Source organism: Plecotus auritus (assembly GCF_963455305.1).
Source record: "Plecotus auritus genome assembly, chromosome: 1".
NCBI classification, from domain to species: domain Eukaryota; kingdom Metazoa; phylum Chordata; class Mammalia; order Chiroptera; family Vespertilionidae; genus Plecotus; species Plecotus auritus.
The window spans coordinates 5,517,969-5,542,507 of record NC_137770.1 but is presented as its reverse complement, the minus strand read 5'-3'; the positions used below and the strand labels follow the sequence as shown (position 1 = coordinate 5,542,507).

The following is a 24,539-nucleotide window of genomic DNA, read 5'->3' as shown; positions in this document are numbered from 1 at the left end:
AACCCAACACGGATGGCCTTCGCTCTTTCCACCAGCTCAGATCCAGGAAGATGTAAATTTCAGGAAAGAAAACATAGTGAGAACAGAGGACCATGCAAAGAAATCCGCCTTTAGCTGATGCACAAATTGGTATAAAGATCACTGACAGCAGCATGGCCAACTAGAGGAATCAGCAAGCTTTGGGGACAACCATACTTTCGGCAGCTCCACGCAGCATGAGATGTTGAGATGAAGGGAAAATAAAACATGAAAAGCATGTCCCCCCAAAGCTCACAGCCCGGTGGGGAGAGGTCCATGCTAGAGTTGGTGAAAGGAGCAGCAGTCCTGCAGCCACCAGGACTTGTCCTCTTCATCACGCTGCCCCTTCTCTTCCCAGGAACAATACAGGGAAGGAGGTCTGATGGAGACCTGGGTTCTGGAGGGCACAGTCCCCACTTACAGACCAGGAGACCCCAGACCAAGGGCCAGATTTCTACAAATTAGTCAATACTCTATTGGTTGGAAGGAAAAACATCCAACACATAGGGCCAACCCTCAAACGGAAATTATTGGCTCATAACTTGGAAAATTAGAGGCTGTTGGTCTCTAGGTAAAGCTTGATCCAGGGACTCCAAAGATGTCACCAAGTATTTCTCGCCATTTCTCTCTCTCTTCTCTCCTTCTCCACATGGAAGCCAGGGCCACATTAGGCTCCAGGGCTGTGTCATTAAGCCAGACACTCAGAGTTAAGGTGCCTGTACATTCCCAGGGGAAGACATTGATTGATCTGATTTGGGAAGCGCTCACATTTCTTTACCAATCAGTGTGGCAGGGGATGAAGTACTATGATGGCCTCACCTGGTCATGTGGCCACATTGTGGTGTTTTCTTCCTGTCACCCAGTAGAGTAGAGGGGGCAGTTCCTCAAAGAAATTGAGCTTCTGTCACCCTAAGATGGGGAAGATGGGGACACAAACAAGAGCTGTTTCCTCTGGTCAGGCCTCTCAGTTATGAAGGAGGACAATCCTTTCTTGTCCTGGGGTTAAATGCTATAATGGACGCCAACGCACTTACAAACCGCTGCACACAGCACGCACAATGCACTGCATTGCTTCTCTCACTGTCTTCCTCGGGGGTAAGATAGGGCAGTGGGCTCTTTTGTTCTTTTCCCCACTAACCTCAGGTCTACTCCTCTACAGGATAATCTCGAAGGAAGATGAACTTCATGCTGGGCCCTGGCCTGCTGCTGGCTGGCTTCCTCACTGCAGAAGGTCTTCTGAAGCCCAGCTTTTCCCCAAGGAATCATGGTGCCATGAGCCGAGCCCAAGAGCAGCAGGGCAGGAGGGCAGCCCAGGAGCTCGCCCGGCTGAACGTGGGCTTCGGCTTCAAGCTATACAAGAAGCTGGCCTCCAACAGTCCCAGCAAGAACATCTTCTTCTCCCCCATGAGCATCTCCACCGCTTTCGCCATGCTGTGTCTGGGTGCCCAGAACTCCACGCTGGCTGAGATCAAGCAGGGCCTCAACTTCAGGAAAATGCCGGAGAAAGACCTTCATGGGGGTTTCCATTACCTTATCCAGAGGCTGAACCAGAAGACCGAGGGCCTCCAGCTGAGCCTTGAGAACACCTTGTTCCTGGACCAGAAGCTGCGGCCAGAGAAGAGGTTTATGGCAGAGGCCAAGAACCTGTACAATGCAGACAGCGTCCCCACCAACTTCCAGGACAATGAAAATGCTCAGAAGCAGATCAATGACTATGTCAGTAAGCAAACCAAGGGGAAAATCAATAACCTGATCAAGAATATAGATCCTGGCACTGTGATGCTTCTTGTCAACTGTATTTTCTTTCGAGGTAAGCCTTGGGGCAGCGTGGCATGGAAAAGAGAGCATGACCAGTAGATGTAGAGTAAAAACCAGGGTTGGCCACTTGCTTGCTCTGTGACCTTGAATTCCTAAGTGATTAATCTCTCCAAGGCTCACTTTTCCTATCTGCAACATGAGAACCCTGCTAACTCATAGGGCAGTCATTGGTATTCGAAGCAAAAATATATGTGCCATGAACCCTGTGATGTCTACATTATTCTCCACGGGTGCATTTTCTCATTACTGATTACCCTAACACAACACTGGCTACAGAGGCTGCCGTGACATTCTTTTCCTCATTTCTTAGAAAAGGAAAGTGGAGTTTAGAGAGACATTAATCGACTTACTCAGTTACAAAGCCAGTCAATGGAGGTGAAAACTCAAACCCACTTTTCTTGGCCCAAGAGATGGCACATTCCATCATTCCAAGTAGACGCCTGGGCTGGGATGGGATTGTTGATGACGGTGATGATGACCACTTTGGTGGTTGCTTTGATCTCCTATCAAATCCTGTAGATTCTCAAGTCTCAGGGTGAAAGACTGAAAAGGAAGGTGGAAGAATATCCCTAAATCCAAGCATCATTCCTCCCACCATACACACCTACTCCTCACACAAAGGCTGGCCAACATAGTTAAGAATCAGAGGCCAATAGCCCTCAGGCCACACAAGATTACTGCTGGGTTGTCAGCAGCATGGTTCTGAATACGGAAGTTCAATTCTCCCGAAATCCACAGGGAGATGAGTGGCAGTAGCAGGGCGGGGGGGTGGGGGGGGGGAGCGGGGAGGGGAGTGATAATGGCAGACTGAAATCTCAGTCTTCCCAAAGCAGAGGAAGAAAGGGGAATCTGGAAATTCCTTTAGTCCCTACATCCCCTAGATTACAAGACCCATGGTGATGATGATGCAGATGATGACTAGCATTCACTCAACACTTACTATACAGTCACTATGCTGTGCTGCCTTTTCCTAGGCTCACAGCAGCCCTAGGGGTCCCCATCAATATTCCCTTTCCATATAAGGATACTGAAGCCCAGGGAGGGCAAGACACCTGCCCAAGGTTATCCATCTAGAACAGTAGAATGAGAATTTGAATGGTGGGTCTTCAAAGGTAGTGAAAAGACCCAGGTCTGGGTTCATGCCCAACAGCATCAAAGACTCCTCAGGGTAGAAAAGGAGGGTCCAAACACCCAGCTCTGGGAGTTCACTGCTCTTCAGCAGGCTCCTAAGGGCAGACTGTTTCATCACTTCTCTTAGTCCCATGTGAGAGCAGCAACCCCAGGGCTGACTTAGAATAAAGCTGGGCATTTCCAATCACTTCAGACCCAGATCACCCACTCAGTATACTCTAGTCCCCTTTGCTAGACACAGTTCACAGCCTTTCTCACCCTCAGGAGTACCTGGGCTTGGGGCTGCCGGAAGCTCTCCTCCTGGCTCAGCAGCCCCAGGCCTGGCTTCTATGGGAACGGGTAATCAACTCCCAGCCCACCTCACCGGAAGTCTTGAGGGCATGTCATGAGGACAGGGATCCCTGGAGCTATGTCCTGATATCCCAGAGCCTCCAAACCCGTTCCTTGAACTTCAGCATGAGGACAGAGACCAGTGCTTAGCTGGGCCGAGTCACTTCTTCTCCTTCAGGACACTCACACCGCTTTGTCCTCCTTCAATCTGAAGCCAGGTGGCTACACGAGTTTGACCCAAAAGCAACGAAAGAGGAAGACTTCTTTTTGGAAGAAAACAGGCCCGTGAAGGTGCCCATGATGTTCCACGGAGGCATGTATGCAGCTGGCTACGATGAGCAGCTCGGCTGCACCGTCCTGGAGATGCCCTACTATAACAACATCTCGGCCACCTTCGTTCTTCCCGACAAGGGCAACATGCGGCAGGTGGAGGAGGCCTTGAAGCTGGACACTTTTGACAGATGGAAGAAGTTAATCACGCGGAGGTAAAGGGGCTCTGGTGTGTGCGGCTTCTTCCGTCCTCCTCCCTTTCCTCCTCCTCTCCCTCTTTTTTGTTCTTCCGCCTACTCTCTTTACTTCTTCTCTCCCAGGGTGACTGGGCTCTCACCCTATCCCTGTCTCCAGGGTCACACATCCGTCTGCTCACCCAGGACCTCCCTGGATGCCTGAGATGTCTCAGTCCCAACGTGTCCAGAAGGAACATCCCCATCTCCCCTAGGGGACCTCCTCCAGCTTCCGTCTCCCCCAGTGGCGACTCCATCCTCTTAGTTGCTCACGTTTAAAACCGTGGGGTCCTCCCTGACCACTTTCTCCCCCCAGCCCCTCATTCAGTCTGCCAGGGACCCCGCAGGCCCCATTTGAAATATAACTGACGTCTGATCCTTCCCACCACTTCCATGACCCGAACATCTTCCACTGATCTCCCAGCACCACCTCTGGGCCCTGCCCTTCACCATCAAGAGGATATTCCTAACAGAGCAGACAAAAGGATCCTTTAAACCCACAGCAAGATCACGTTACTTCTCTGTTCAGACCCTTCTGGCCGCTCTTTTTTTCACCCAGAAAAGAAACAAAACCAACTTGCCTCCTTTGCCTCCATGCAGGTGCCCAAACCTGCCCTTTACCCCAGCATTCCTGGCTCCCGTGAGTCCATCTGTGGTTTCCCTATTGCAATCTGCCTTCTTATACGCAGACTGCCTGTCTATGCATCTATGCCACGTTGCTCTTTTTTTAAAATACTATTTTATTGTTTAAAGCATTACAAACAGTAGTACATATGTCTCCTTTTTCCTCTGCTGACTTTATCGCCGCTCTTCCTGTTGGAGCACAAGCTCGGCCATGGGTTGTTGCCCGTTCCTCTCATGGATGTACCTCAGCCGTGGGAACAGCAGCTGGTACACGCAGGCGCTTAATAAATACTTGAATGACAGGATGGGTGGGAAGGGAAGCTTGGGAGTCATTGAGCCTGTCTCTGGCATTTAAAGCGATGACAATGCATGAGATCCCCAGGGAAGGAGAAAAGAGAGAAAAGAGAAGACCAAGGCTGAGACTTGAGCATCACAGCAATGCGACAGGTGACAAGGTGGAGGCGGCAGCCAAGGGCGAGAGGGGAGTGGCTGCTGAAGGGAGGAGAGAGCTGGAGGGCGTGGGCTTGGGTTGGAGTGCTTCGAGATGGAAAGATGGCCCGGCCGGCATGGCTCAGGGGTGGAGCGTGGACCTAGGAACCAGGAAGTCAGGGTTATGGTCCCGGTCAGGGCACATGCCCAGGTTATGGGCTTGATCCCCAGTGGGGGGCCTGCAGGAGGGAGACGATCAATGGTTCTCTCTCATCATTGATGTTCCTATCCCTCCCTTCCTCTCTCTGAAGCAATAAAAATGTGTGTTTTTTTTAAATGGAAAGCTGGATCAACTGCCTAGTGCTGGCCCCTGAGAGCTCGCTGTTGGATCCAGCAAGCAGAGGTCGGCAACTCTGGGAAGAGCCGCTTGGGGAGCACGTGGAGGTCACGCCTGATTAGAGGGGGTTGGGGCGATGATGGGAGGAAGTGGTAGGTCCAACTTCTGCTGTGAATAAAGGAAAAGCTGTGGCCTGAGAGCTGGAGAGGTCACTCAGAGCCACGGAGATGTTTTCTTTTTCAATATGTTTTTCTTTATTTGAGAGAGAGAGAGAGAGAGAGAGAGAGAGAGAGAGAGAGAGAGGAACAGTGATGCAAGAGAGAAACATCTATCGGCTGCCTCCTGCTGCCGCCTACCTGGGGACTGAACCTGCAACCTGGGCATGTGCCCCAACTGGGAATCAAACCAGCAACCCCTTGGTATATGCGATGATGCTCAACCAACTGAGCCACACCAGCCAGGCCCCAACAGAGAAGTTTTTGTTTTTTAGGACGGCGGTTATTACAGCAGGGGCTCTGCTCCTGAGGATGGTCAAGTCGGCACTATTTATGGAGGGTGCAGGAGAGGAAGGAGAGACAAAGGCAGGCCTGGGTTCTTAGAGAGCCAAGCAGAAATGGGGTCCAGGGCCAGAGGACAGGAATCCAAGGCCCACAGGCAGAGAGGCCACCCAGGTCCCACCCTCGGAGGATGTGCAGCTGCTAACTCCAGGGCTAGGGATGGGCACGTGCTGGCCACTGACTGCCGAGCACCTCCGAGCACCCGCATGAGGGCTCTCCCTGCCCGTGGGTACCATGGGCATCACCATGTTCGCACGGTGGCTTAGAGAGTGAGCGCAGGAGCTCCAAGTGGCTGTGACTGGTTCCACCTGCTGGGAGCTCAGGCCTCGCTGCCGCTGGTGTCACGCCTGCTGGTCGGACCTGCTCGGGGCTGGGGCATGTGAAGGGCTGAGAAACCCTCCTCATTCTGTGGATAAAGAAACAGCCTGAACTTCCACACCTGGGAGGAATGTCTCACTCACCACCTACCCTGGGGCCTACCCTCACGCTGTCACTTCACACCCCTAGGGTGGTGGACGTGTCCTTGCCCAGGTTCTCCATCACGGGCACCTACGACCTGAAGAAGACTCTCTCCTACCTGGGCATCACCAAGATCTTCCAGGAGCATGGCGATCTCACCAGGATAGTCCCTAATCGAAGCCTGAAAGTGGGCGAGGTAAGCCTGCCTGGCCTGGGCATCGCCCCCTGGGCGCAGGGAGCCTCCACGGAGCCCCCATCCCAGCTGCCGAACGGGCCAGAGTGCCACCCACAGCCAGGCCGAGTTCAACTCCAGCCCTGCCCCTCCAGCCACGTGCTCCCGGGGGAGCCGGGACCCTCCCCAGCCTCATGCTTTCGGCTGTGAAATGAGAACCCGTTCCCGGTGCTGTGTGGGAAGTCAGCTCAGTGCAGCGAACACTTGATCAAGGTCCAGAACACTGATGAGGCCTTAGAACGGGTCTAGGTCTGAGCCGGACCCCCACTCACGGGCATCACCGGCCTGTTGGGAGTAGGTCGAGCACATGGTCTGCATGATTAAGAGATGAGCAAAGGGCCTGTGGCCTCCAGCAGGCGGAGCGCCTGCCTGTCGGGGGCGAGCAGAGAGGCACTCTGGGGGTGGGGTCCCCAGATTTGGCAGATGAAATACAGGGCGCCCAGGTAAGTTAAAATTTCAGATAAGTGACGATTTTTTTTTTTTTTTAGTGTAAGTATGTCCCAGACAGTGCATGGGATATACTTACACAAAAACTCCATCATTTATCTAAAAATAAAACGTAACCGGGTGGCCTATATCTTACCTAGCAATCCTCCTGTTAGGTTAAGAGGGAATTGAGGGGGAAAGATTTGAACACGCAGAAGTGGGGTGGGAGGAGCTTCCGGGAGGGGGAGCGCATGGCCAAAGGCTGGTGGGGCGGGGGCTGTCTGAGCTGGCGACCAGTTCCGAGTCAGAGTTACTTTCCAGTTTGCAAGAGGAAGAAAAAGAGTGAATAGAATCTTCTCACCTTCAACTTCCCTGTGCAGGCGTCTCAGAAAGGGTCGCAGCCAGCCACCCGTCCTGCGGGCCTCACGGAGCCAGCGCTGTCCTTCCGCAGCTGGGAGCCAGCTGAGCCTGTGTGGGCGCGGCTCTGGCCTGCCGAGGGCCCTTCGGCTTCTGTGAAATGGAATGACGCGTGTCAGCGTTTCACAGAAGCCCGTCCCTTTCCCATGTCCAGCGCCTGGTCGCAGGTGCTGACGGTCCTGGGATGGATCTGCAGCAGCCGGCCCGGCACCTGGCTCCCTCGTAACCACCCGCCAGCCAGCCACCGGGTGGGCGGGAGAGTGAGGGGCCAGGGGCCTCGGGCAGGACACCGCCTCCCGTCCATGGAGCTGAGGCTCAAAGACACTGTCTGCCATCACAGCCTTGGCTTCCCTGTAATCCCCAGGAAGGACAGCACCCCCTCCACCCCCACCCCGGCCCCACAGGGATGCTCCCCCTGCTTCGTTGCCCTCACGCTGCACCTCCTTGCTGAGTACCCTTTAGTGCTGACAGGTGACAGGGGGAGTCCGGGAGGCAGCACCAGCGGTGACTGCTGAGCTGAGCAACTCCGGTTGCGGCCTCTCCCTCTCTGAGCCTCTGCTGTCCTTGGCTCACCTGGGTCTCCGAGTCAACACTGACCTCGCTTCCGGTCCCCACAGGCGATGCACAAGGCCAAGCTGAAGATTGACGAGAAGGGCGCGGAGGGGGCCGCGGGCTCCGGCATACAGACGCTGCCCATGGAGAAGCCGCTAACCTTCAAGCTGAACAGAGCCTTCCTGCTGCTGATTGCGGAGAACCTCACCCCTACCATGCTCTTCATGGGGAAGATCGCTAACCCCACCGGCACGTAAGGAGGGGTGCAGTCGGCGCAGACCCCGTGGCCAGGGCTGACAACGCTTCCTCCCGCGGGGCTGCGACCACAGGGACACCGGCACCGCTCCCGCCTCCTCATGAGCTCCATGCACGCCCACCAGGCGGCACTGCTGGCGCCCGGGCTCCTGTCCTGCCCTCCCTGCCTTCAAACCTGGGAGTAGACACCCCCTCCCCCCGGCTGGCAGCGATCCCTCCCCCTGGCAGCAGAGGAGTGCTGTGATTTAATAAATATCTAAAGTACTGGCTGTCTTTCAAATAGAAATTGAGTCTAAGCTCTAGCCATTTATTCATCTCCCTTTTAAACTAACTTTATTCAAAAGGCGACTATTGCACATCTTAAATATTTTTCTGCTGAATTCCTACTCCACGGCCATACTTTCATTCTGAGAAACAAAAAAAGAGGGGGAATAGTTGGGGTGGGGCAGAGGGAGACTGCCAAGTAGAGGGAACGGCATGTGCAAAGGCCCGGGGGTGGAAGGTGGCATGGACAGTGAGCTGCAATGAGATTCATGTTGCCAGAGCAGCAGGCTGAGGCAGGAGGGGGCGGGAGCTGGGAGGTGCTCGGCCTGTGGCCACAGGAGGCTGCAGGCTTCCCGGGAGACCCGTGACAGCTGCTGCAGGTGTCAGCTGGAGGGCAAGCCAGGCAAACTTCTCTGCGGTTAGGTGTCCCTCAGACTGCAGGCTGGGCTGCGTGTCCCCAGCGCCCAGTGCCTGTCGTGGTGAGGGCTCGGTGTATGTGCTGACAGGGAGACCCAGCAGCAAGCCCCAGGTCCCCGCCCGCCAGCCCTCCAGAGCGCCGCTCTGCTCTGGGAGGGAAGCTAGGCCACCTGAGTCCGCATGGGGCACCCTCTGCGTAGCCGCCTCCGCTTCTGCTCAGGCCACCCTCCACCCCACCGGATGCTCTGCCTGCTCCCCCTTCTCTCCCACACCCACCCGTTCCGCGCAGGCGTTACTCACCCTCCTCCTCCTCCTGTGAAGCCTTCCGGGCCACATGCTTGTGGACTGACTGACCAGAAGGAATGGATGCATCTTGACTTCTCGTAACCGGCTCACGGGGTGCCTCTCCCAGCCGAGCCTGTGGGGGTGCTTTCTCCAACCCGTGCCCCGCCGGTCCTTCCAGTTAGTGTGACCATCCCATTCGGCCGATGAGAAAAGTGAGGCTCAGGACACGTGTAGCGCCTGTGGTCCCACAGCGAGGAAGCCCAGAGCTGGGACTCTTTGGGACACTTGTCCATTCATCCAGCAAATATTTGCTGAGCGTCACCCTGTGCCGTGAACAGCATGTACAGCGCTCCTGTTCTTGCGGACGCTGTGGGGAGACGGAAGGCCCATAAATAAAGCGGAACATTAAGTGGAGCAGGTCAGGGCGACTAGAGGGCTGGCGGTGCTGGCGGCGGTCAGGTCGGCCTCCCTGGCAGTGGCACTCCCTGCTGAGACAGTGGGTTTTGTGATTCTCTCCATGGGCTCTGCTGCACGACCGGCCTCTGGAGCCTCTGGCCCAGGAGAGGCCACTCAGGGGCGCTCTGATGACAGGAGGGGCTTAGCCCTAAGAGTGAAAGAGTGAAAGTGCCCCACACCGAAAAGCCAGGGTCAAAGGCCCATGTGACAGGAGGCAGCTGGCACCAGAGTGTCACCTCCATGTTCATCTTGCCACGCGTCCATTGAGTCCACAGGTATTTATTGAGCATCTACTATGTGCCAGGTGGTGCGCCAGGCAGGGAAAAGCCCAGTGACAGCTCGGGGTCACATGGCTGGCTTCGTCCCATCCGGGCCCAGCCCAAGGAGCGTTCCCAGGCTGTCACCACGTTCCCAGGCTGTCACCACGTCAGTACTCGGGGTGACAACGGGAACGCACGGCCACGGCACCTTTCTCTTTGGGAAACGCTCTCTGCTGCCGCTCACTTTCCCAGGTTTCACTCATTCCTGGACTGTTTCCACGACCGTGGCAGAAGCCTCGTCGATTTTGTACTGTTATTTGCTCAATTATTTGATCTTTAAACCAGCTTTAGAAAAACAAAAGAAATGTGTTTAAACAGGAAAATTAATATCAAAACCCAGGAAACTTGCCACAAAGAGAAGTTAACTCTAAACACACACACACAAAACAACCCTCTGATTAAATTCCACCGAGACTGTCACCCACTGCAGCCCGGGCCGGAGGCCTGCTCTGCTTTGTTAAATCGAATGTCAACTGTAATGGAGAAATAAATAACAATTTACAAAATAAACTTTAGCCCTAACCGGTTTGGCTCAGTGGATAGAGCACTGGCCTGCGGACTGAAAGGGTCCCGGGTTCGATTCCGGTCAAGGGCATGTACCGTGGTTGCGGGCACATCCCCAGTAGGAGGTGTGCAGGAGGCAGCTGATCGATGTTTCTAGCTCTCTCTCCCTCTCCCTTCCTCTCTGTAAAAAGTCAATAAAATGTATCTTAAAAAATAAACTTTACTTGGATTTCAGCAGTTGTTCTCACTAACACCCTCTGTCTGTCGCAGGCTCACGCCACGACGCTGCACTCGTGGCCTTTCCTCGCGCGGACTGTGGCCGGCCCTGGAGCTGGAGTCGCTGGGGGGCCCTGTAGCCAGGCCGGTGGAAGGCCCCAGCCCCGCTCTGGCCTGTGTTTGATTTGTGAGGTTAGTTAAGACATTTAATCGCACCGAATCTGCTCCGCAGTCAACAGCAAATATAGGTGAAATTTTTAAATAATTGAAAAGAGGAAAACATGAAGAGGTAGCCAGGTTTTAAACGTGATAAGAAGATCTCCATAATGCAGCAATGGGACAGAAGCATTCAAGTGTCTGCCCTGGTGCAGAGGTTCTGAGAAACAGGCATGAGATGAGGCTCCGGGGTCTGTGCCTGCCCACCCCCACCCCCCGCGCCAATCAATTGAGCTGGGGGGGTCCAATCAATTGGAGAGGCGGCCTTCGCTTTCCGGGAGGCCCTGAGGTCCCAGGAACAGGAGCTCCGAGCTGGGGGGAGTCCTGGGGAGCTGCTCTCGGGGGCAAGGGCAGAGCTTGGGGGGCAGGAAGACCCAGGTTCCCTGGCTCCCAAGTCTTTTAGTCTTTCCCTGGAAAGTGACTCAGTAGCTCTTGGTGGGGCCTGGGAATCTGCACTTTAATGAGCCCAGTTTCTCTGGACAATTAACCAAGCTTGGGAAACCCTATACTCATTCAGTCTGTCAATCTCTTCAAGCACCGGGGGTGGGTGAGTCAACAGAGCCTGGCCCTCAGGGTTCCAGCGTCCTCCCACGCCTTCCCAGCATCCTGCTCCCTCGTCCCGTCACTCGCTGATCACAGTCCCTGCTCTAGAGGAAGTCACACGAGGTCCAGGCTGTCTGACCGGGGACAGACACACAGGAAGGTAAACTGTAGTGGGCCCTCAGGTGTGGTCTGCTCCGGGGAGGGGCGGGCTTTCTGTGGGACTCGGGAAGTGTCTGGAATGGGTGATATGGAAGGACCCCGCAGGATGGAAAGGCCTGTCAGGTGGGTGAGTGGGGAGGGCCATCTAGAGATGGAATCATGTGAGATCCAACAAGGGGGAGGGGGGGCAGGGCTGCATTCATTCCCTTTTATTTGAAGTTTACACAGAGTGAGCTGCAGATGCTTCTGGCCATTATTTCTTCAGGTTTCTCTGGTCTCCCTGGCCCCTTTAGCCTGGAACGCCAGCTGCCCACGGTAGACTTCCTGCGTTTGACCCGCAGGTTGCTGGGGCTCTGCTATTTTTTTCTCTTCTCAGTTCACTCTCTCCAGTTCAGACAGTTCCTATGGCTATGTCTTCAAGCTCACTGATCTTTTCTTCTGTACCTTTTCTCTTAAACCCAGCCAGTGACTTTTTCATTTTGGATATTGAATTTTTCATCTCTGAAAGTTTGATTGGATGCTTTTTCATAGTTTTGATTTTTCTCACGATAGTAAAGTGTTCTTTACTTAAGCATATGTTAAGAAGATGTTTTACAGCTCTTGCCTGTTAGTTTCATGATCCCAGCTACGTCTGGGTCTGTTTCTATTGACTGATTTTTCCTTCAGGTCTGCGATCACATTTTTCTATTTCTTAAAACATCCAGCAATTTTGTATTGGATGCAGGTCATTGTGACACTCCCCTTCTTTGGTCTGGACTTTTTATTTATTTATTTATTTATTTATTTTTTACATGAGCCAAAGCCGTTATTTTATTTATTCAGTTTTTTCTAAATCTTTTGTCTGAGGATCCTGGAACAAAACTGGTCTTCCTTGGAAACCAGAAGCTACACATGCAGTGCTAACTAGAGCTTATTTTCACTTTCCCCACGTGTAAGAGGAAACCTCCACACACATCTGAGGACAGCAAGAAAGCACCCCTTCTTTCTAGCGGGTTGACACCTGTTTTGACAGTCAGCTAAGTTACTTGCATGTTTTCAAGCCTTGTTAGCGGATCTAGAGTAGCTTTTTAAATTAAATATGTTTTTATTGATTTCAGAGAGGAAGGGAGAAGAAAGAGATAGAAACATCAATGATGAGACTCATGGATCCGCTGCCTCCTGCACTCCCCCTACTGGGGATCAAGCCCGCAACCCAGGCATCTGCCCAGACGGCAAATTGAACCGTGACCTCCTGGTTCATAGGTTGACGCTCAACCGCTCAACCACTGAGCCACGCCGGCCAGGCAGAGTAGTTTTAAACCAAAGTCAGTTCAGCCCTAATGTCAAGATGCAGCGAGTAGGCTCTCTACTGATTGCCCTAAGTCAGTGGTCGGCAAACCGCGGCTCGAGAGCCACATGCAGCTCAAAAGCCACTGCCCTAGGTGTTCAATGAGGTCTCCTCACCCCCGCCGACCATAATCTAAGTATCTCCCCACATTATGTGAACTCTGGGAATTGTTCCGCTTACATCCAACAGTTCCTTGTCTTGGTTTCGGGGCTCCGGGGATTTATTACTTATTTAGGGGCTAACCTCGGAGGGTTTCGCTTTGTGCACGCAGAGCTCAGCTCCGGTTTGGACTTAAGCTCGTGCACACGTCTGCAGCTCCGCGGGGCTTCCTCAGACAACGCGCTCATCTGAGGCCAGGGAGCCTGCTGCCCGCCTCGGCCCCCTCCCTGGTCAGAAAGCGCCCTTCGGCAGCAACCGGGCATTCACAGGGTCCCCACGCGTCTCCCTTCTCCGCCGTGCGGCCCAATGCCTGATTGTTTCTTTCTGTTTTTTTCAGTGTCTCAATTTTTTAGAAATTTTTCTAATGGTTTATAAGTCCAAAGGCAGTTACTGTGTCTTGGCCAGAAGTGGAAGTCAGCTCAGATTTAAATGTGTACATACCTCTCACCTCAATTAGCACTGGGAGACCTTGAAAGAGTCTCTCTTGCTCATTTCCAGTCAGATCCACCCTCAGAGGTAAATTACTCAGTTACATTTCCCTTCTCACCCAGTCGCTCATCAAACACTCCGGGAGCCCTTAGTGTTGGCCATACAGCGAGCACGGGGAGAACAAGACAGGCAACCAGCTTGATTACGCTTCCAGTCACACAGATGGGTGGGAGACGATGACTGTGTTTCACTGAGGCTCCTGGTACTAAAATCCACTTAATAGGCGGCGTTTCCCCTATCGGGCTGGTCAGAGAGAGCTTCCTTGAGGAAGTCACATGAGCTAGGACCTAAACAATAAATAAAAATCAATTAGGGGAAATGTTTGATGCGGGGAAGGAAGAACACCCCAAGAGTAGGGAAGTGCAAACATCACATGTGAGGGTCATAAAAATGGGCAGAAGGCAGAGCCAGGACCTTTGAGTTGGTGATGAGGTTAGAGGGGCCAACGGAGGCCAGACGGCAGGTTGTGAGAGATCCCGCTGCCCACGCTAGGGAAGGAGAGGCTGCTGGGACACTGACGGGGGTGTGCTGACACGCTGGAAGAAGGAGGGGTGCGGAGGAGTCCTGAGTGGTGGAGCCATGGAAGGAGATCCTGAAAGAGGTGTCAGGGGTAACTTTTGTTGGGAGATGGTGCTGGGGTAGGTGAGTTCGGTTTGGGTGATTCTGAGCTTAAGGTTTGTTAGCAACCTCAGGAGGGGATACCAAGTCGGTGGTTACATACGCGGAGCTCAGAGGAAAGGTCTGGGCTGGAGGTTAAAAGAAGGCATTTGCATTTTAGTTGTAGAGCAGTGGGTAGTGAGGGACGAGATCAGCGGCTGAGAGAGGAGAGATTAAAGTGAGCAGAGCGCTGGGTGCTGAGCCCGTAAGGACCTGGCAGGAGAGGAGACACCAGCCAAGGGGACCGAGGGGAGGAACCGAGAGAGAAATCCAGGTGGGCACAGTGTCACGGAGCCCCAGGGGGGGCTGATAAGAAGCTGAGGGTGGTCTCCAGTGCCAAGTGCTAGTGAGAAGTCAAGTAAGACGGGCACCTACACATGCCCATGGGCTGGGCCCATTTCTGGCACTCCGAACCCGAGGGGAGCGGGCCAGGGAGTACGTGGGAGGCGAGGCCACAGAGCCATGACCAGCAGCTCGTGAGGATCCGGGCTGTGACGGGGCATGAAGCTAGGGCAGGAGCTGCCCTGCGGGGTGGCTCAGTTGGCTGGCATGGCAAATGCCTGGGTGGCAGGCTCCATCCCCGGCAGGGGGCGTTGCAGGAGGCAGGCGATCAGTTTCACTCTCACATTGATGTTTCTCTCTCTCTCCCTCTCCCTTCCTCTCTCTCTCCCTCTCCCTTCCTCTCTAAAAAAATTAATTTTAAAAAACCTTAAAAATAGTAAAAAGAGGGGGCAGTAGCGAGAAGGGAATGAGCTCTTTGCTGTGTCATTGGCAGGACGTGAGTGCATTTAAAGTCCATTGCAGGGAGCTAGGTGGGGGGAGCATTAAACACTGGGGTCCTGGGGGCTTGTCCTGGGGGTGGGAGTGGCCGGGGAGGGGTTGATGGGGGGAAAAGGAGACATACGTGATACTTTAAACAATAAAATAAAAACATAAGCAAACAAACAAATAAATAAATGCAGAAGAGAGGTGTAAGGGCCCTGAGGTGGAGGTGAGGGCTGCTTCGGGCTCCAGGAGGAGGGTTGGTGGTGGAAGGGGCGGGCGGGGGAGGGGAGGGGTGGGGGAGGGGAGGAGGAGGGCGGAGTGCTGGGGAAAGTAGGGTATGTCCTTGGTGGAGGAGGTTGAGCTGGTTCCTTTTCTGAGGGGCTCTCTTCAAAGGGGTAAGAGGCAAGGTCACCTGGTGTGTGTGTGTGTGTGTGTGTGTGTGTGTGTGCGCGCGTGCGCACACGCACGAGGGTGGGGAGCCCGTGCTCAGGACATGGAAAGGGCTGAGACACTCCCCACAGGCAGTGGGCAGTGAGTCACGGGTGCCATGGCAGCAGCAGAGGAAGACTGGTGCTTGGCGACCTTGGCGACCACAGTGGACCAGACTGCGGGCCAGAGGGCCTTGCCATTGTCACAGCCGCCAAGGCCCCGGGGTGTGGAGGGGTTTGGGATGAAGTGAAGCCTTTTGACACCCAAGCTGGACACGAAGGCCCATGAAAGCAGGGGCGGGGGACCAAGTGAAATGCAGCCTTCTCAGAAAATGGGATCCGCTCTGCCCGAGGGCGAGGCGGACGTCCGCGGGGCCAGGGAGGCCTATGTGCCGGGTGCCTGGGCGCCCCTCCCAAGGCCAGTGGGAGCCCGGAGGAATCTGAGTGGGAGAGTGATGCATGAGGCTTGCATCTGGAAAGCTCACCTGTCTGCAGGGCGGATGGGTGGCTAGACCAGTGAGGAACTGAGCGGGTGAGAGACAATTACAGGTGGACCGAAGGAGTGGCAGCCGCAGGGAGGGGTGCAGATGGGACGGGCACAGGGAGGACAAAGTGTCCCTGTCACCCTGATTGCAGAGCCTCAGGCCGCAGTCAAGGCCTGGGAGAGAGAATGCCGGGAGAGAGGATGCCGGGAGACAGAAGGGTGGCCCTGGAGGCCAGAGCTCGGCGGGAGAGGCCGAGTATGGAAGGGGGTTGAGAGCGGCCTGGAGTCTGGGCTGAGCGTGTCCTCGGAGTGTAAGGACCTGCCTCGGAGCCCACGGCTGTGGAACCCCAGCTGCCCAGGAAGAAAGCCCTTTAAGGCCACCACCCTGAGGCCCAGAGCGCATCAGCCACTTCCTAAGATCACATGGAGGCCAGGCCACGATAGGAGGACGGGACCAGGCCATTCACCAGCCGAGCCCAGAAGGGCGACTGGTCCAGGCAGGCCTCCCGCCCAGCCCAGGCGTCGCATGCAGCAGGACTGGGGCACGGAGCCAGATGTCCTCCAGCAAGGCCACGTCTGCTGATGGCGAGGGGGACGCTCTGGGAGGCAGAGCCGGTGTTAGCAGGTGCGCCTGGGAGCCCCCACTCCCCCACACCTCCCTGGAGAGACAGGTGCTCTGTGGTGCCCCACCCCAGGCCCACGGGACTTCTCCGCCCCAGGGCGCCGCTGGCCGTCTCTGCCTTCGACCTCGTCCCTGCTCACGGTTATGGACACCAGGGGCACGCCTGTCCCTTCCCCGCCTCCCATGCCCACCGTGGGCATCCTACAGGCTGTCTCACCTTCCCCTCGGAGCCACCCTCCCCCGCAGCTGGGGAAGCGGGGCGGGAGGAGGCAGCGCCGGGCACGGTGCGTGCACGGTGCGTGCACAGGCTGCTCCTCAGACACAGCGTGTGAGGTGTGAGGAGACGCGTGGTCTCGCTTAGGCTCGCCTTTGGGTCGGCACCCGGTCCGCTGACTCATGGTCAAGTGCTGTGATCAGTCATTATGATCCACGTGGCCCAACAGACCCCAGCCCATCACGGGGGTCCTGCAGGCCCACGTTCCCGTATGGCTTCCCGAAGACCCCAGCCTGTCCCGCAGCTCATCAACAGGAGCCACTCGGGGCTTAGCGCCGTGGCCCTCCCTCCTCACTGCCCTCCTCCCTGTGCAGACACTGGCCCAGGCTCTGCCAGCTCCGGTTCAGCACCGGCACCCAGCGGCCTCCAATACTGTGCTCTGCTCACCTCCGGCCAGTCCGGGTGAGCAGAGCAATAATGACGCACGCAGCTGCCCGCAGTCCTTGAAAATGCCACTGGGATTGAGTCAGGCTCCGCATCAACCCGCCGGCGGGCCCCACAGCCCGGAAGCCAGCCGCAGGCTGCACGGCTGATTCTGCAGCCTGTCCCCGCTCCCGCCCCTCTCCTCCAGCCTCTCTGGGGCTGAGAGTCCGTGTCCTGGAATCTGCTAACTGTCCCGCTTGTCCCCATTCAATTGCTCATGGTGTGGAGGGTTGCATGGCCTCTGATTCAGGGGCCAGATGCTCGGCTTACCTCCCCTCCACGTTCTTCCCTCTCTTGCAGGCTTACTTCGTTCCAAAATGGCATCTCCCTTTTATCAAGTTTTCCTAGTTATTAGCCTCTGGGCTCCGATGTATTGTGTGTCCCCCTCCAACCCCCCCAGCAAAGGAGCCCCCCGCCCACCCTCCGCGAGGAGCACCCCTGCCTCCCAGGTGGCCGCCAGCAACACCGACTTCGCCTTCCGCCTGTACCGGAGGCTGGTGTTAGAGACCCCGAGTGAGAACATCTTCTTCTCCCCTGTGAGCGTCTCTGCTTCCCTGGCCATGCTCTCCCTCGGGGCCCGCTCGGCCACCAAGAGCCAGCTCCTCCAGAGCCTGGGGTTCAACCTCACGCGCACGCCCGAGTCCGCCGTGCAGCGGGGCTTCCAGCACCTGGTCCACGCGCTCGGCGTCCCCAGCGGAGACCTGGACCTGAGGATGGGGAGTGTCCTCTTCATCAGGAGGGAGCTGCAGCTGCAGACAGGCTTCCTGGACAGCGTCCAGCGGCTGTACGGCTCGGAGGTCTCCTCCACGGACTTCTCCGACAGCTCCGCCGCCCGGAAGAGGATCAACAGCTACGTGGAGAAGGAGACCAAAGGGAAGGTTGTAGACTTAATTCAGGACCTTGAACCTCAGACAGCCATGGTCCTGGTGAACTACATCTTCTTTGACGGTAAGACTCTGAGAGGTTGATTTTGATTTTAACGTTGTTTCTCCCCAAGCCGAGTCAAGTAAGCAAGCTAGACAGACGCGGGACAGCCGGGTGGAGCAGGGAGGCCAAGATGGAACTAGCTTTGGGACTAGCTGGGTGCATGACCTTGGCCATCTCAGTTTATCAAGTACGATGGGCTCCTTCAGTTCTGTCTTTGTGTAGCCTGATTATGTGTCCTGAGGGGCTAACATCAGGCTGGGGGGCAGCCCATGGGAAATTTTTTTTCTAGAAATGACCTTGGGAGAAAGGACCGTTATCTCTTGCCCCTGCCTGTAACTTTTTTTGTTTTACGAAGTTATTATTGTCAATTTCTTTAATAGATGTAGACCTATTCACATTGTCTACTGCTTCTTATGTGAGTTTTGGCAAATCATGTCTTTCAAGGAATTGGACCATTTCACCTAGGTTATCAACGCGGTGGGTATGGAGTTGTTCACAGTGTTCCTTTATTTTCTTTTTCATGTCCACAGGGTCTGTAGTGGTTTTCCTTCTTTCATTTCTGATATTGGTAGACTGCTTTTATTCCTGTGTATGGTCCATACTTCGTTTCTCTTTACGCCAAATACGTTTTGTTGTAAAGGCTGGGTTTTAAATAACGTAACGTGGCAGCTCTGAAATTCCGATTCTCGCCCACCAAGGGTGTGTTCTCCTGGCTTGTGGCAGTAGCTGTTTGTGTGGTTGGTGCTTTTCCTGAACTAATTTTTAGAGTCTGTTCTTGATCATGTGTGGCCACTGACGTCTCCTCTTGGTTATTTAAATGGTCAGCCATGACGGGGCAGAGGTTTCTTAAACGCCTGGCACACATAAGCCTCCCAGTCTTTGCAGAGGGCCTTTGTGTGTACGGTGGGGCACGCCATCAACACCCATCGAGGCAGTTTATAACTCTAAGTCCCCATTCAGTTTCTGTTGGTGCCAACCTTCAAGGTCCACTGGAGTAAGAGCTTACAGCCGTCGCATATCCTTTTCAAATATCCGTTAGCGTTACATGTGTGCACAGCATCTGAACGCTCAGGGTGCACGGAGCTTTTCAGTCTCCATGGACATCTCTTTCCTCGGCTTTTTCTTCTAGATTTGTTGATTCGTCTGTTGTTTGTCCCATCTGTTATCCCGCTCCAGGCAACCGAGAAGCTAAAACACTTGCCTTTAAGTGTTCCTAACAAACACTGCCCGGCCTGGGGGAGACGTGCTTTTAGCGCTGAGTGACCTCCAATCCACTTGTCAGTGGGGTCTCCCCAGGAACTATCAGACAGTCAAATAATTATGAGCCTTTGGGAATGAGGCTTTGAGATTTCTTCCTATCTGTTCCTCTCGCTCCAGAGCTGGGGATACAGTCTGCTATTTTCCAAAGCTTCTGCTGAGCTAGAGAGAGGAGGGTGAGACTTCATACAAGTTAAAATGCCACAGAGTTTACTGTTCTCATCGAAAGGCGGCCATTTTTCTTGAATGGACTCTCCCAGGTTACTAGGAGCCTTTGCCAAATTCCCAGCGTTCTGAAAAAGCCGGCTCTGACTATTTCTGCCGGTTCTTCTTGGTGCCGCTATGAAAGGGTGACTATGCAGAGGCCCTCACCCTGTCATTTTTGCCAATACCACCTCCACCGTCACTCTCAGGCTGTCCTCTTAAGCCTTTTGATTAATCGATTGTTAGCCACAGCCTCAGAAAGCTGCACCATTTATCGGTGCTGTAACCATCTCTGACTGGTTTTCCCCAAGGAAATGAAATGGCTTTTTGCATCGGTTGAGTTCCCAATCGGATCAAATACAGACAGCTTGCAAGTTAAAATAACACAAAGCGGACCATTCTTCCCGAAATTTAGCTGTTTTTCTTCAATAAAGGGCTTCTCGGTTTGCTGAAAGCATTTGGTTAGCTTCCAGGGTTCTAAAACGGTCATTTTAATCATTGTTGGGCGTCTTCTCACTGTCTTCATGCTGGAGCGAGTTCAGAGGTCCTTTGCTCTTCACCTCGCTAACGGCTCTGTGACTCACCTTTCCTTCTCTCTTTGTGTAGCCAAGTGGGAGAAGCCCTTTAGCCCTACGTACACGAGTAAAATGTACCCGTTTGTGGTGGGCAAGACCACAGTGAAGGTCTCCATGATGCACCAGGTGGAGCAATTTGCTTTTGGGGTGGATCCGGAGCTGAACTGCTCTGTGCTGCAGATGGACTACAGAGGAGACCCCGCGGCCCTCTTTGTCCTCCCCAGCCCGGGCAGGATGCGGCAGCTGGAGCAGGCCTTGTCCTCCAGGACCCTGACGAAGTGGAGCCACTTACTCAAGAAGAGGTGGGCACCTGTGTCAACTTGCTGGGGCCCAAGGCAGGTGATGGCGAACCTCCAAGGATGAGGGGAGACCGCGATGCAGCTGTGCGAGCATCTCTCCTGCCAAGTGACCACCACCTGCCTGCAGGCAGGGCGCTCGGTGCTGTGCATGAGTTCTCGCTTGAACTGCACAGTCACCTGGCAGATGAGGAGTGCTGTCCCCCCCACTCACAGGCGAGGAGACAGAGGCTCCTGGAGGGGAAGTGAATTACCCAAGGCCATGACGCTCCATGCCTCTGTGAACCATTCTGTCACGGTAGCTTTCCTGCGCTAGCTGAGCTTACTCCATCCGCCATGGTGATATTTAATGCCAGGGCAGGATTCCACAAAGACAAACACAGCACTGTGCTCACCTACAAAATGAGGGCAATGCTATCACTGAACTCAGAAGATGCTGAAAAGATAAAACAAGTTCCTGTTTATAAAGGGCTGAGCGGAATGCCAGGGAGACAGTAAGTGTCCAGTAAGTGTTAGCTAATGATAACATCATTATTAGTTCTGTGATTATTATGGGGAATTCCAAGGGATGTCAGCCGTAAGATAAAAAGGAGTCTTCCGTCTGATCTCTTAGCAATATTGTCCTGGCATTGTGGGCATCGTCTAGGAGGAGAGAAAAGACGGGATCAGGGATAACATAGTTCAGAAAAGACAAAGGTCAATGCCCGGGGGTGGGAGCAGGCAGAGTGCTGAGCAGCTTCTGAGCAAAGCATGGTGACTTTCAGCTGGGACTGATGGGAGCCTTCAGGAGGTGGTGCGTTTGAGCCACAGGTATGATAGAACATGAAGGCATGGGTAGCTCATAGAGGCTTGGAAAAGGCCTATTGGACAAAGGAAACAGCCCTAGGGAAGGTGTAAAGTTGGGGCTCCAGAGACACTGCAGAGTGTTTCTCAGGTTTCTTCGGTTCTTCGCTTGCAACCCGGGCTGGATGGAGGCAGAGGAGCCAGCGCGGAGGCTGGCGGTGGGGGTGGGGGTGGGGGTGTCTGTAAAGAGACGGGCAGAGAGAAGATGAAGATGGCCACGCCAGCCAGCGCAAGACACAAGGCAGGGAAGCGAGAGCCGTCCGCTGTGCTCGATGTCACACGGAGCCCAGCAATGAGCAGCAGCCACACGTCTGTGCTTCCATTTCTGTGACTTGTGAAGCACATGACGGGGCAAAGCACTAAAATTAAGCTTTCCCACCACTAAAATGGAGAGAACGTTCATGAATGTGCCTGAGGCAATGCCTGGCACATAGTAAATGCTCAATAAATGTGGCTGTTCACTCTTGGTTCAGGGAAACTATTCCCGAGGGGGCCAGGGAAGTGCCAGAGCCAGGCTGTGCTGTCTAACACAGCAGCCCGCAGCCACGTGTGGTTATTAAATTTAATTAAAATAAACTTTAAAATGTAGTTTCTTCTTGGCACTAGTTGCATTTTAATTGCTCCATCGCCACATGTGGCTGGTGGCTGCCATACTGGCCACCACAGACAGAGAATAATTCCAACTTTGCAGAAAGTTCTGTTGGACTTGGCTGCCCACGGAGTCAGCAGGGTTTGTCTCAAGAAGGGCTGGTGGGTGGCCTCTGGCCCAGGGAGGCAGGCTCACTGCCGTCACTGCCTGGCCTCTGCCACAGGGTTCCTGGCTGAGGCCCCTTCTCTGCTCCGCCCTCCCTCATTAGGGGCCTGTTTTCCATCTCTGTCCCCCGCAGGGCTGGCCCGGGAGGCTCACCCCCAGCGCAGCCTGGTTAGCTGACGGGCACGTGTTGGCCCTTCAGCAGCAACCAGCAGGGCCTCGCGGGGGCAGTCTCCTGAAACACCCCCTGGAAACAGCTGGGACCCAGGCCTGTGCCCTCACCTCTTCCTTTCCCTCCTCCCAGGTGGATAGAGGTGTTCATCCCCAAGTTTTCCACTTCTACCTCCTATGACTTGGAGACCGTGCTCCCGAAGATGGGCATCCGGGACGCCTTTGACAAAAACGCCGATTTTTCTGGAATCACAAAGAAAGGCTTCCTGAAAGTTTCCAAAGTGAGTTGGTCAATGAGAATATTCGCATCAAAGCCTGAGTGGGAAGGGCCCGTAGAGACTCACTGCTCGAGCACGCTCACCTCCCTGACCCGGGAACAGAGCCGCCAGGAGGCGAAGAGACTTCTCCGTGGCAGAGACAGGGCCGCGTGGCATGGCGACCAGGCCTGCTGCTCCGTGGCCATCACACCGCCCACACACGGTTATCCCTCGCCAGACGAGTGTTCCTAGGGTTCAGCGGCAGTTCCCTGAGAACCGGGCACTGCCCACACCTGCTGCAGACGAGCTGGTGCCCCTGGCATTCGACCCCACCTCCCTGGAGCCCAGGCCCTCACACTGGGGCCCTAACGTGGCTGCCCAGGGGCATTAGTACCCTGTGATGTCAATCAAGAAATAAAGAAAAAATAGCAAGAGAGGGAGCTGACTTCCAGAGTGTAGGATATTGGACCTAAACATTTAGATTTCTGATTCTCTTGAAACAAATCGTTGATCCCAATTCCCAAGTAGTCAGGCCAAACCTCTACACACCATGGCCACTGGCTGGGGCTGGGCCGTGAGCCCCCCTTTTAGGTGGAGGGCACCCTCCAGGTTCCCCGTGGACCCCACGCTTCTCATCCCCACTGGGTTACCTGTCTAATGCCTGTCTGCATGGGTTTCTGACCCCTCACCTAACATTTATTTTCCTAACAGATTACAATGCTCAGAAGTGGCCCTGAGCCACTGAACGGGACCTTTGTCACTGGTGTCCAGGGAAGGAGTACAGACTCCACAGGATATGATGGGCAGCTCGGGCCGGGTGGTTCAATGGGTTGGAGCGTTGTCCCATACACCAAAAAGGTTGTGTGTTTGGTTCTTGTACAGGGCATATACCTAGCTTGTGGGTTCAATTCCCGGTCAGGGGGTACTTGGGAGGTAATCAGTCAGTCTCTCTCTCTCCCCCCTCCCTTCCTCTCTCTCTCAAATCAATAAACACATCCCTGAGTGAGGATAAAAAATACGATGAGCACATGAACCCATGTGCACATATGAAAACGATGACTGTGACTGCTGGGAGGTCACAGGACCCTGAGGCTGAGCAGTGCATGAGCACGGCTTAAGGATCTCTTGTCTCCAAGAGCAAGTAGAGGTGCGATGGTCAGCGATACCTGACTGCCGTCCCCCACGCGATGGCTGCGGCAGTCAGTCTGGTAGGCACACTTCCTAGATCTCTTTCAATTCCTCACACAACCCCGTGGGATGCATGCAGTTATCATCGTCCTTTCACCGATTTGGAAAGGGAAGCACGCGACCTCTAAATAACCCGCAACCATGCCTGGCGGAACTGGGACTCAAACCTAGGGCTTTCTGGGCTGTACTGGTAACCGGTCAGCTCCATGCCTGAGATCAGTGGCAAACCTCAGGCCAGGCATTTGGCCTCTGGGGGTGGTGGGGGCGCGCGGGGGTGTCCCCATTCCCAGGCCAAACATCAAAGCTCAGGTATTTTTAAACCATGTCGGTGTCTGTTTTCCCCTCGGCAGGTCACCCACCAGGCGGTGGTGGACGTCAGTGAGAAGGGCACCAAGGCCGCCGCGGCCACGGCCACCAAGCTCACGGCCCGCTCCAAGGACAGCTCCTCTCGCACCATCTGCTTCAACAGGCCCTTCCTGCTGCTGATCGTCAGCAGAGCCGCGCAGACCACGCTCTTCCTGGGGAAAGTGCAAGATCCCACCCAGTTCCCGGCGGGGAAAGGCCTTTCGCGGACGACTCGATAACAAGGCACGGGAAATAAACAAACCGCGTGGCTCACAGCGCTGTGTGGACCCACGGGTGGGGTCTCACACGTTGGCAGGTGTAGCAGACCGCCGTGGGGCCTGGCCCAGATGTCCTTGGGTGTGACCTTGAGCGTCCACGGCTCCCCCCTGGGCTTCGTTGTGCCTCACACGTCTGTCAGGCCAGAGCATGCAGCCCTGCGGGCTCAGACACAGCCTGGGAGGGAGGGAGGAGCCTTTGTTTCCGAGGGCCTCTCCCGGGGACCACTGCGCCGGCCTGCCAGCTTTCCTCTTGCTTCAGGGTGTGATTAAACACTTCTTCTCAACAGCGATGTGTTTTCATTATAAAGAAGATAATGCTCTTTGTGAGACGTTAGGAGGATACCAAAGTAT

The 24,539-nt window shown here is 54.7% G+C and overlaps 2 protein-coding genes and 1 long non-coding RNA gene across 3 annotated transcripts in view; 2 read left to right on the top strand and 1 right to left on the bottom strand.

Moving 5' to 3' along the window:
- Positions 1-1,194: 1,194 nt before the first annotated feature.
- On the top strand, positions 1,195-8,090 carry LOC308236613 (serpin A12-like; the record flags this gene model as incomplete). The annotated part of the gene is made up of 4 exons (XM_080646472.1): positions 1,195-1,828; positions 3,512-3,782; positions 6,255-6,402; positions 7,899-8,090. The coding sequence occupies 4 exons, from the start codon at positions 1,195-1,197 to the stop codon at positions 8,088-8,090; spliced, it is 1,245 nt and encodes a 414-aa protein (XP_080502598.1).
- Positions 8,091-11,400: 3,310 nt separating this feature from the next.
- LOC308236602 (serpin A9-like) lies at positions 11,401-24,470 on the top strand. The gene is made up of 5 exons (XM_080646470.1): positions 11,401-11,469; positions 17,397-18,044; positions 20,091-20,361; positions 22,254-22,401; positions 23,916-24,470. Exons 2-5 carry the CDS (start codon positions 17,414-17,416, stop codon positions 24,147-24,149), a joined length of 1,284 nt encoding a protein of 427 aa, XP_080502596.1. The 5' UTR covers positions 11,401-11,469; positions 17,397-17,413; the 3' UTR covers positions 24,150-24,470.
- The window catches only part of LOC308236624, a 5,418-nt gene continuing 1,669 nt past the window's right edge, over positions 20,791-24,539 (bottom strand). Inside the window, exons 2-3 of the long non-coding RNA XR_013959309.1 lie at positions 22,232-22,363; positions 20,791-21,378 (exon numbers count right to left, since the gene is read on the bottom strand). This is a non-coding gene — a long non-coding RNA (uncharacterized lncRNA). The remainder of the gene's footprint in view (positions 21,379-22,231; positions 22,364-24,539) is intronic.

Bases quoted from the DNA above. Each gene is read 5' to 3' on its own strand.
- LOC308236602 (XM_080646470.1), top strand. From the start codon at position 17,414: ATGGCATCTCCCTTTTATCAAGTTTTCCTAGTTATTAGCCTCTGGGCT. The intron at 18,045-20,090 runs GTAAGACTCTGA...CTCTTTGTGTAG, and splicing joins GAACTACATCTTCTTTGACG to CCAAGTGGGAGAAGCCCTTT. The intron at 20,362-22,253 runs GTGGGCACCTGT...CCCTCCTCCCAG, and splicing joins AGCCACTTACTCAAGAAGAG to GTGGATAGAGGTGTTCATCC.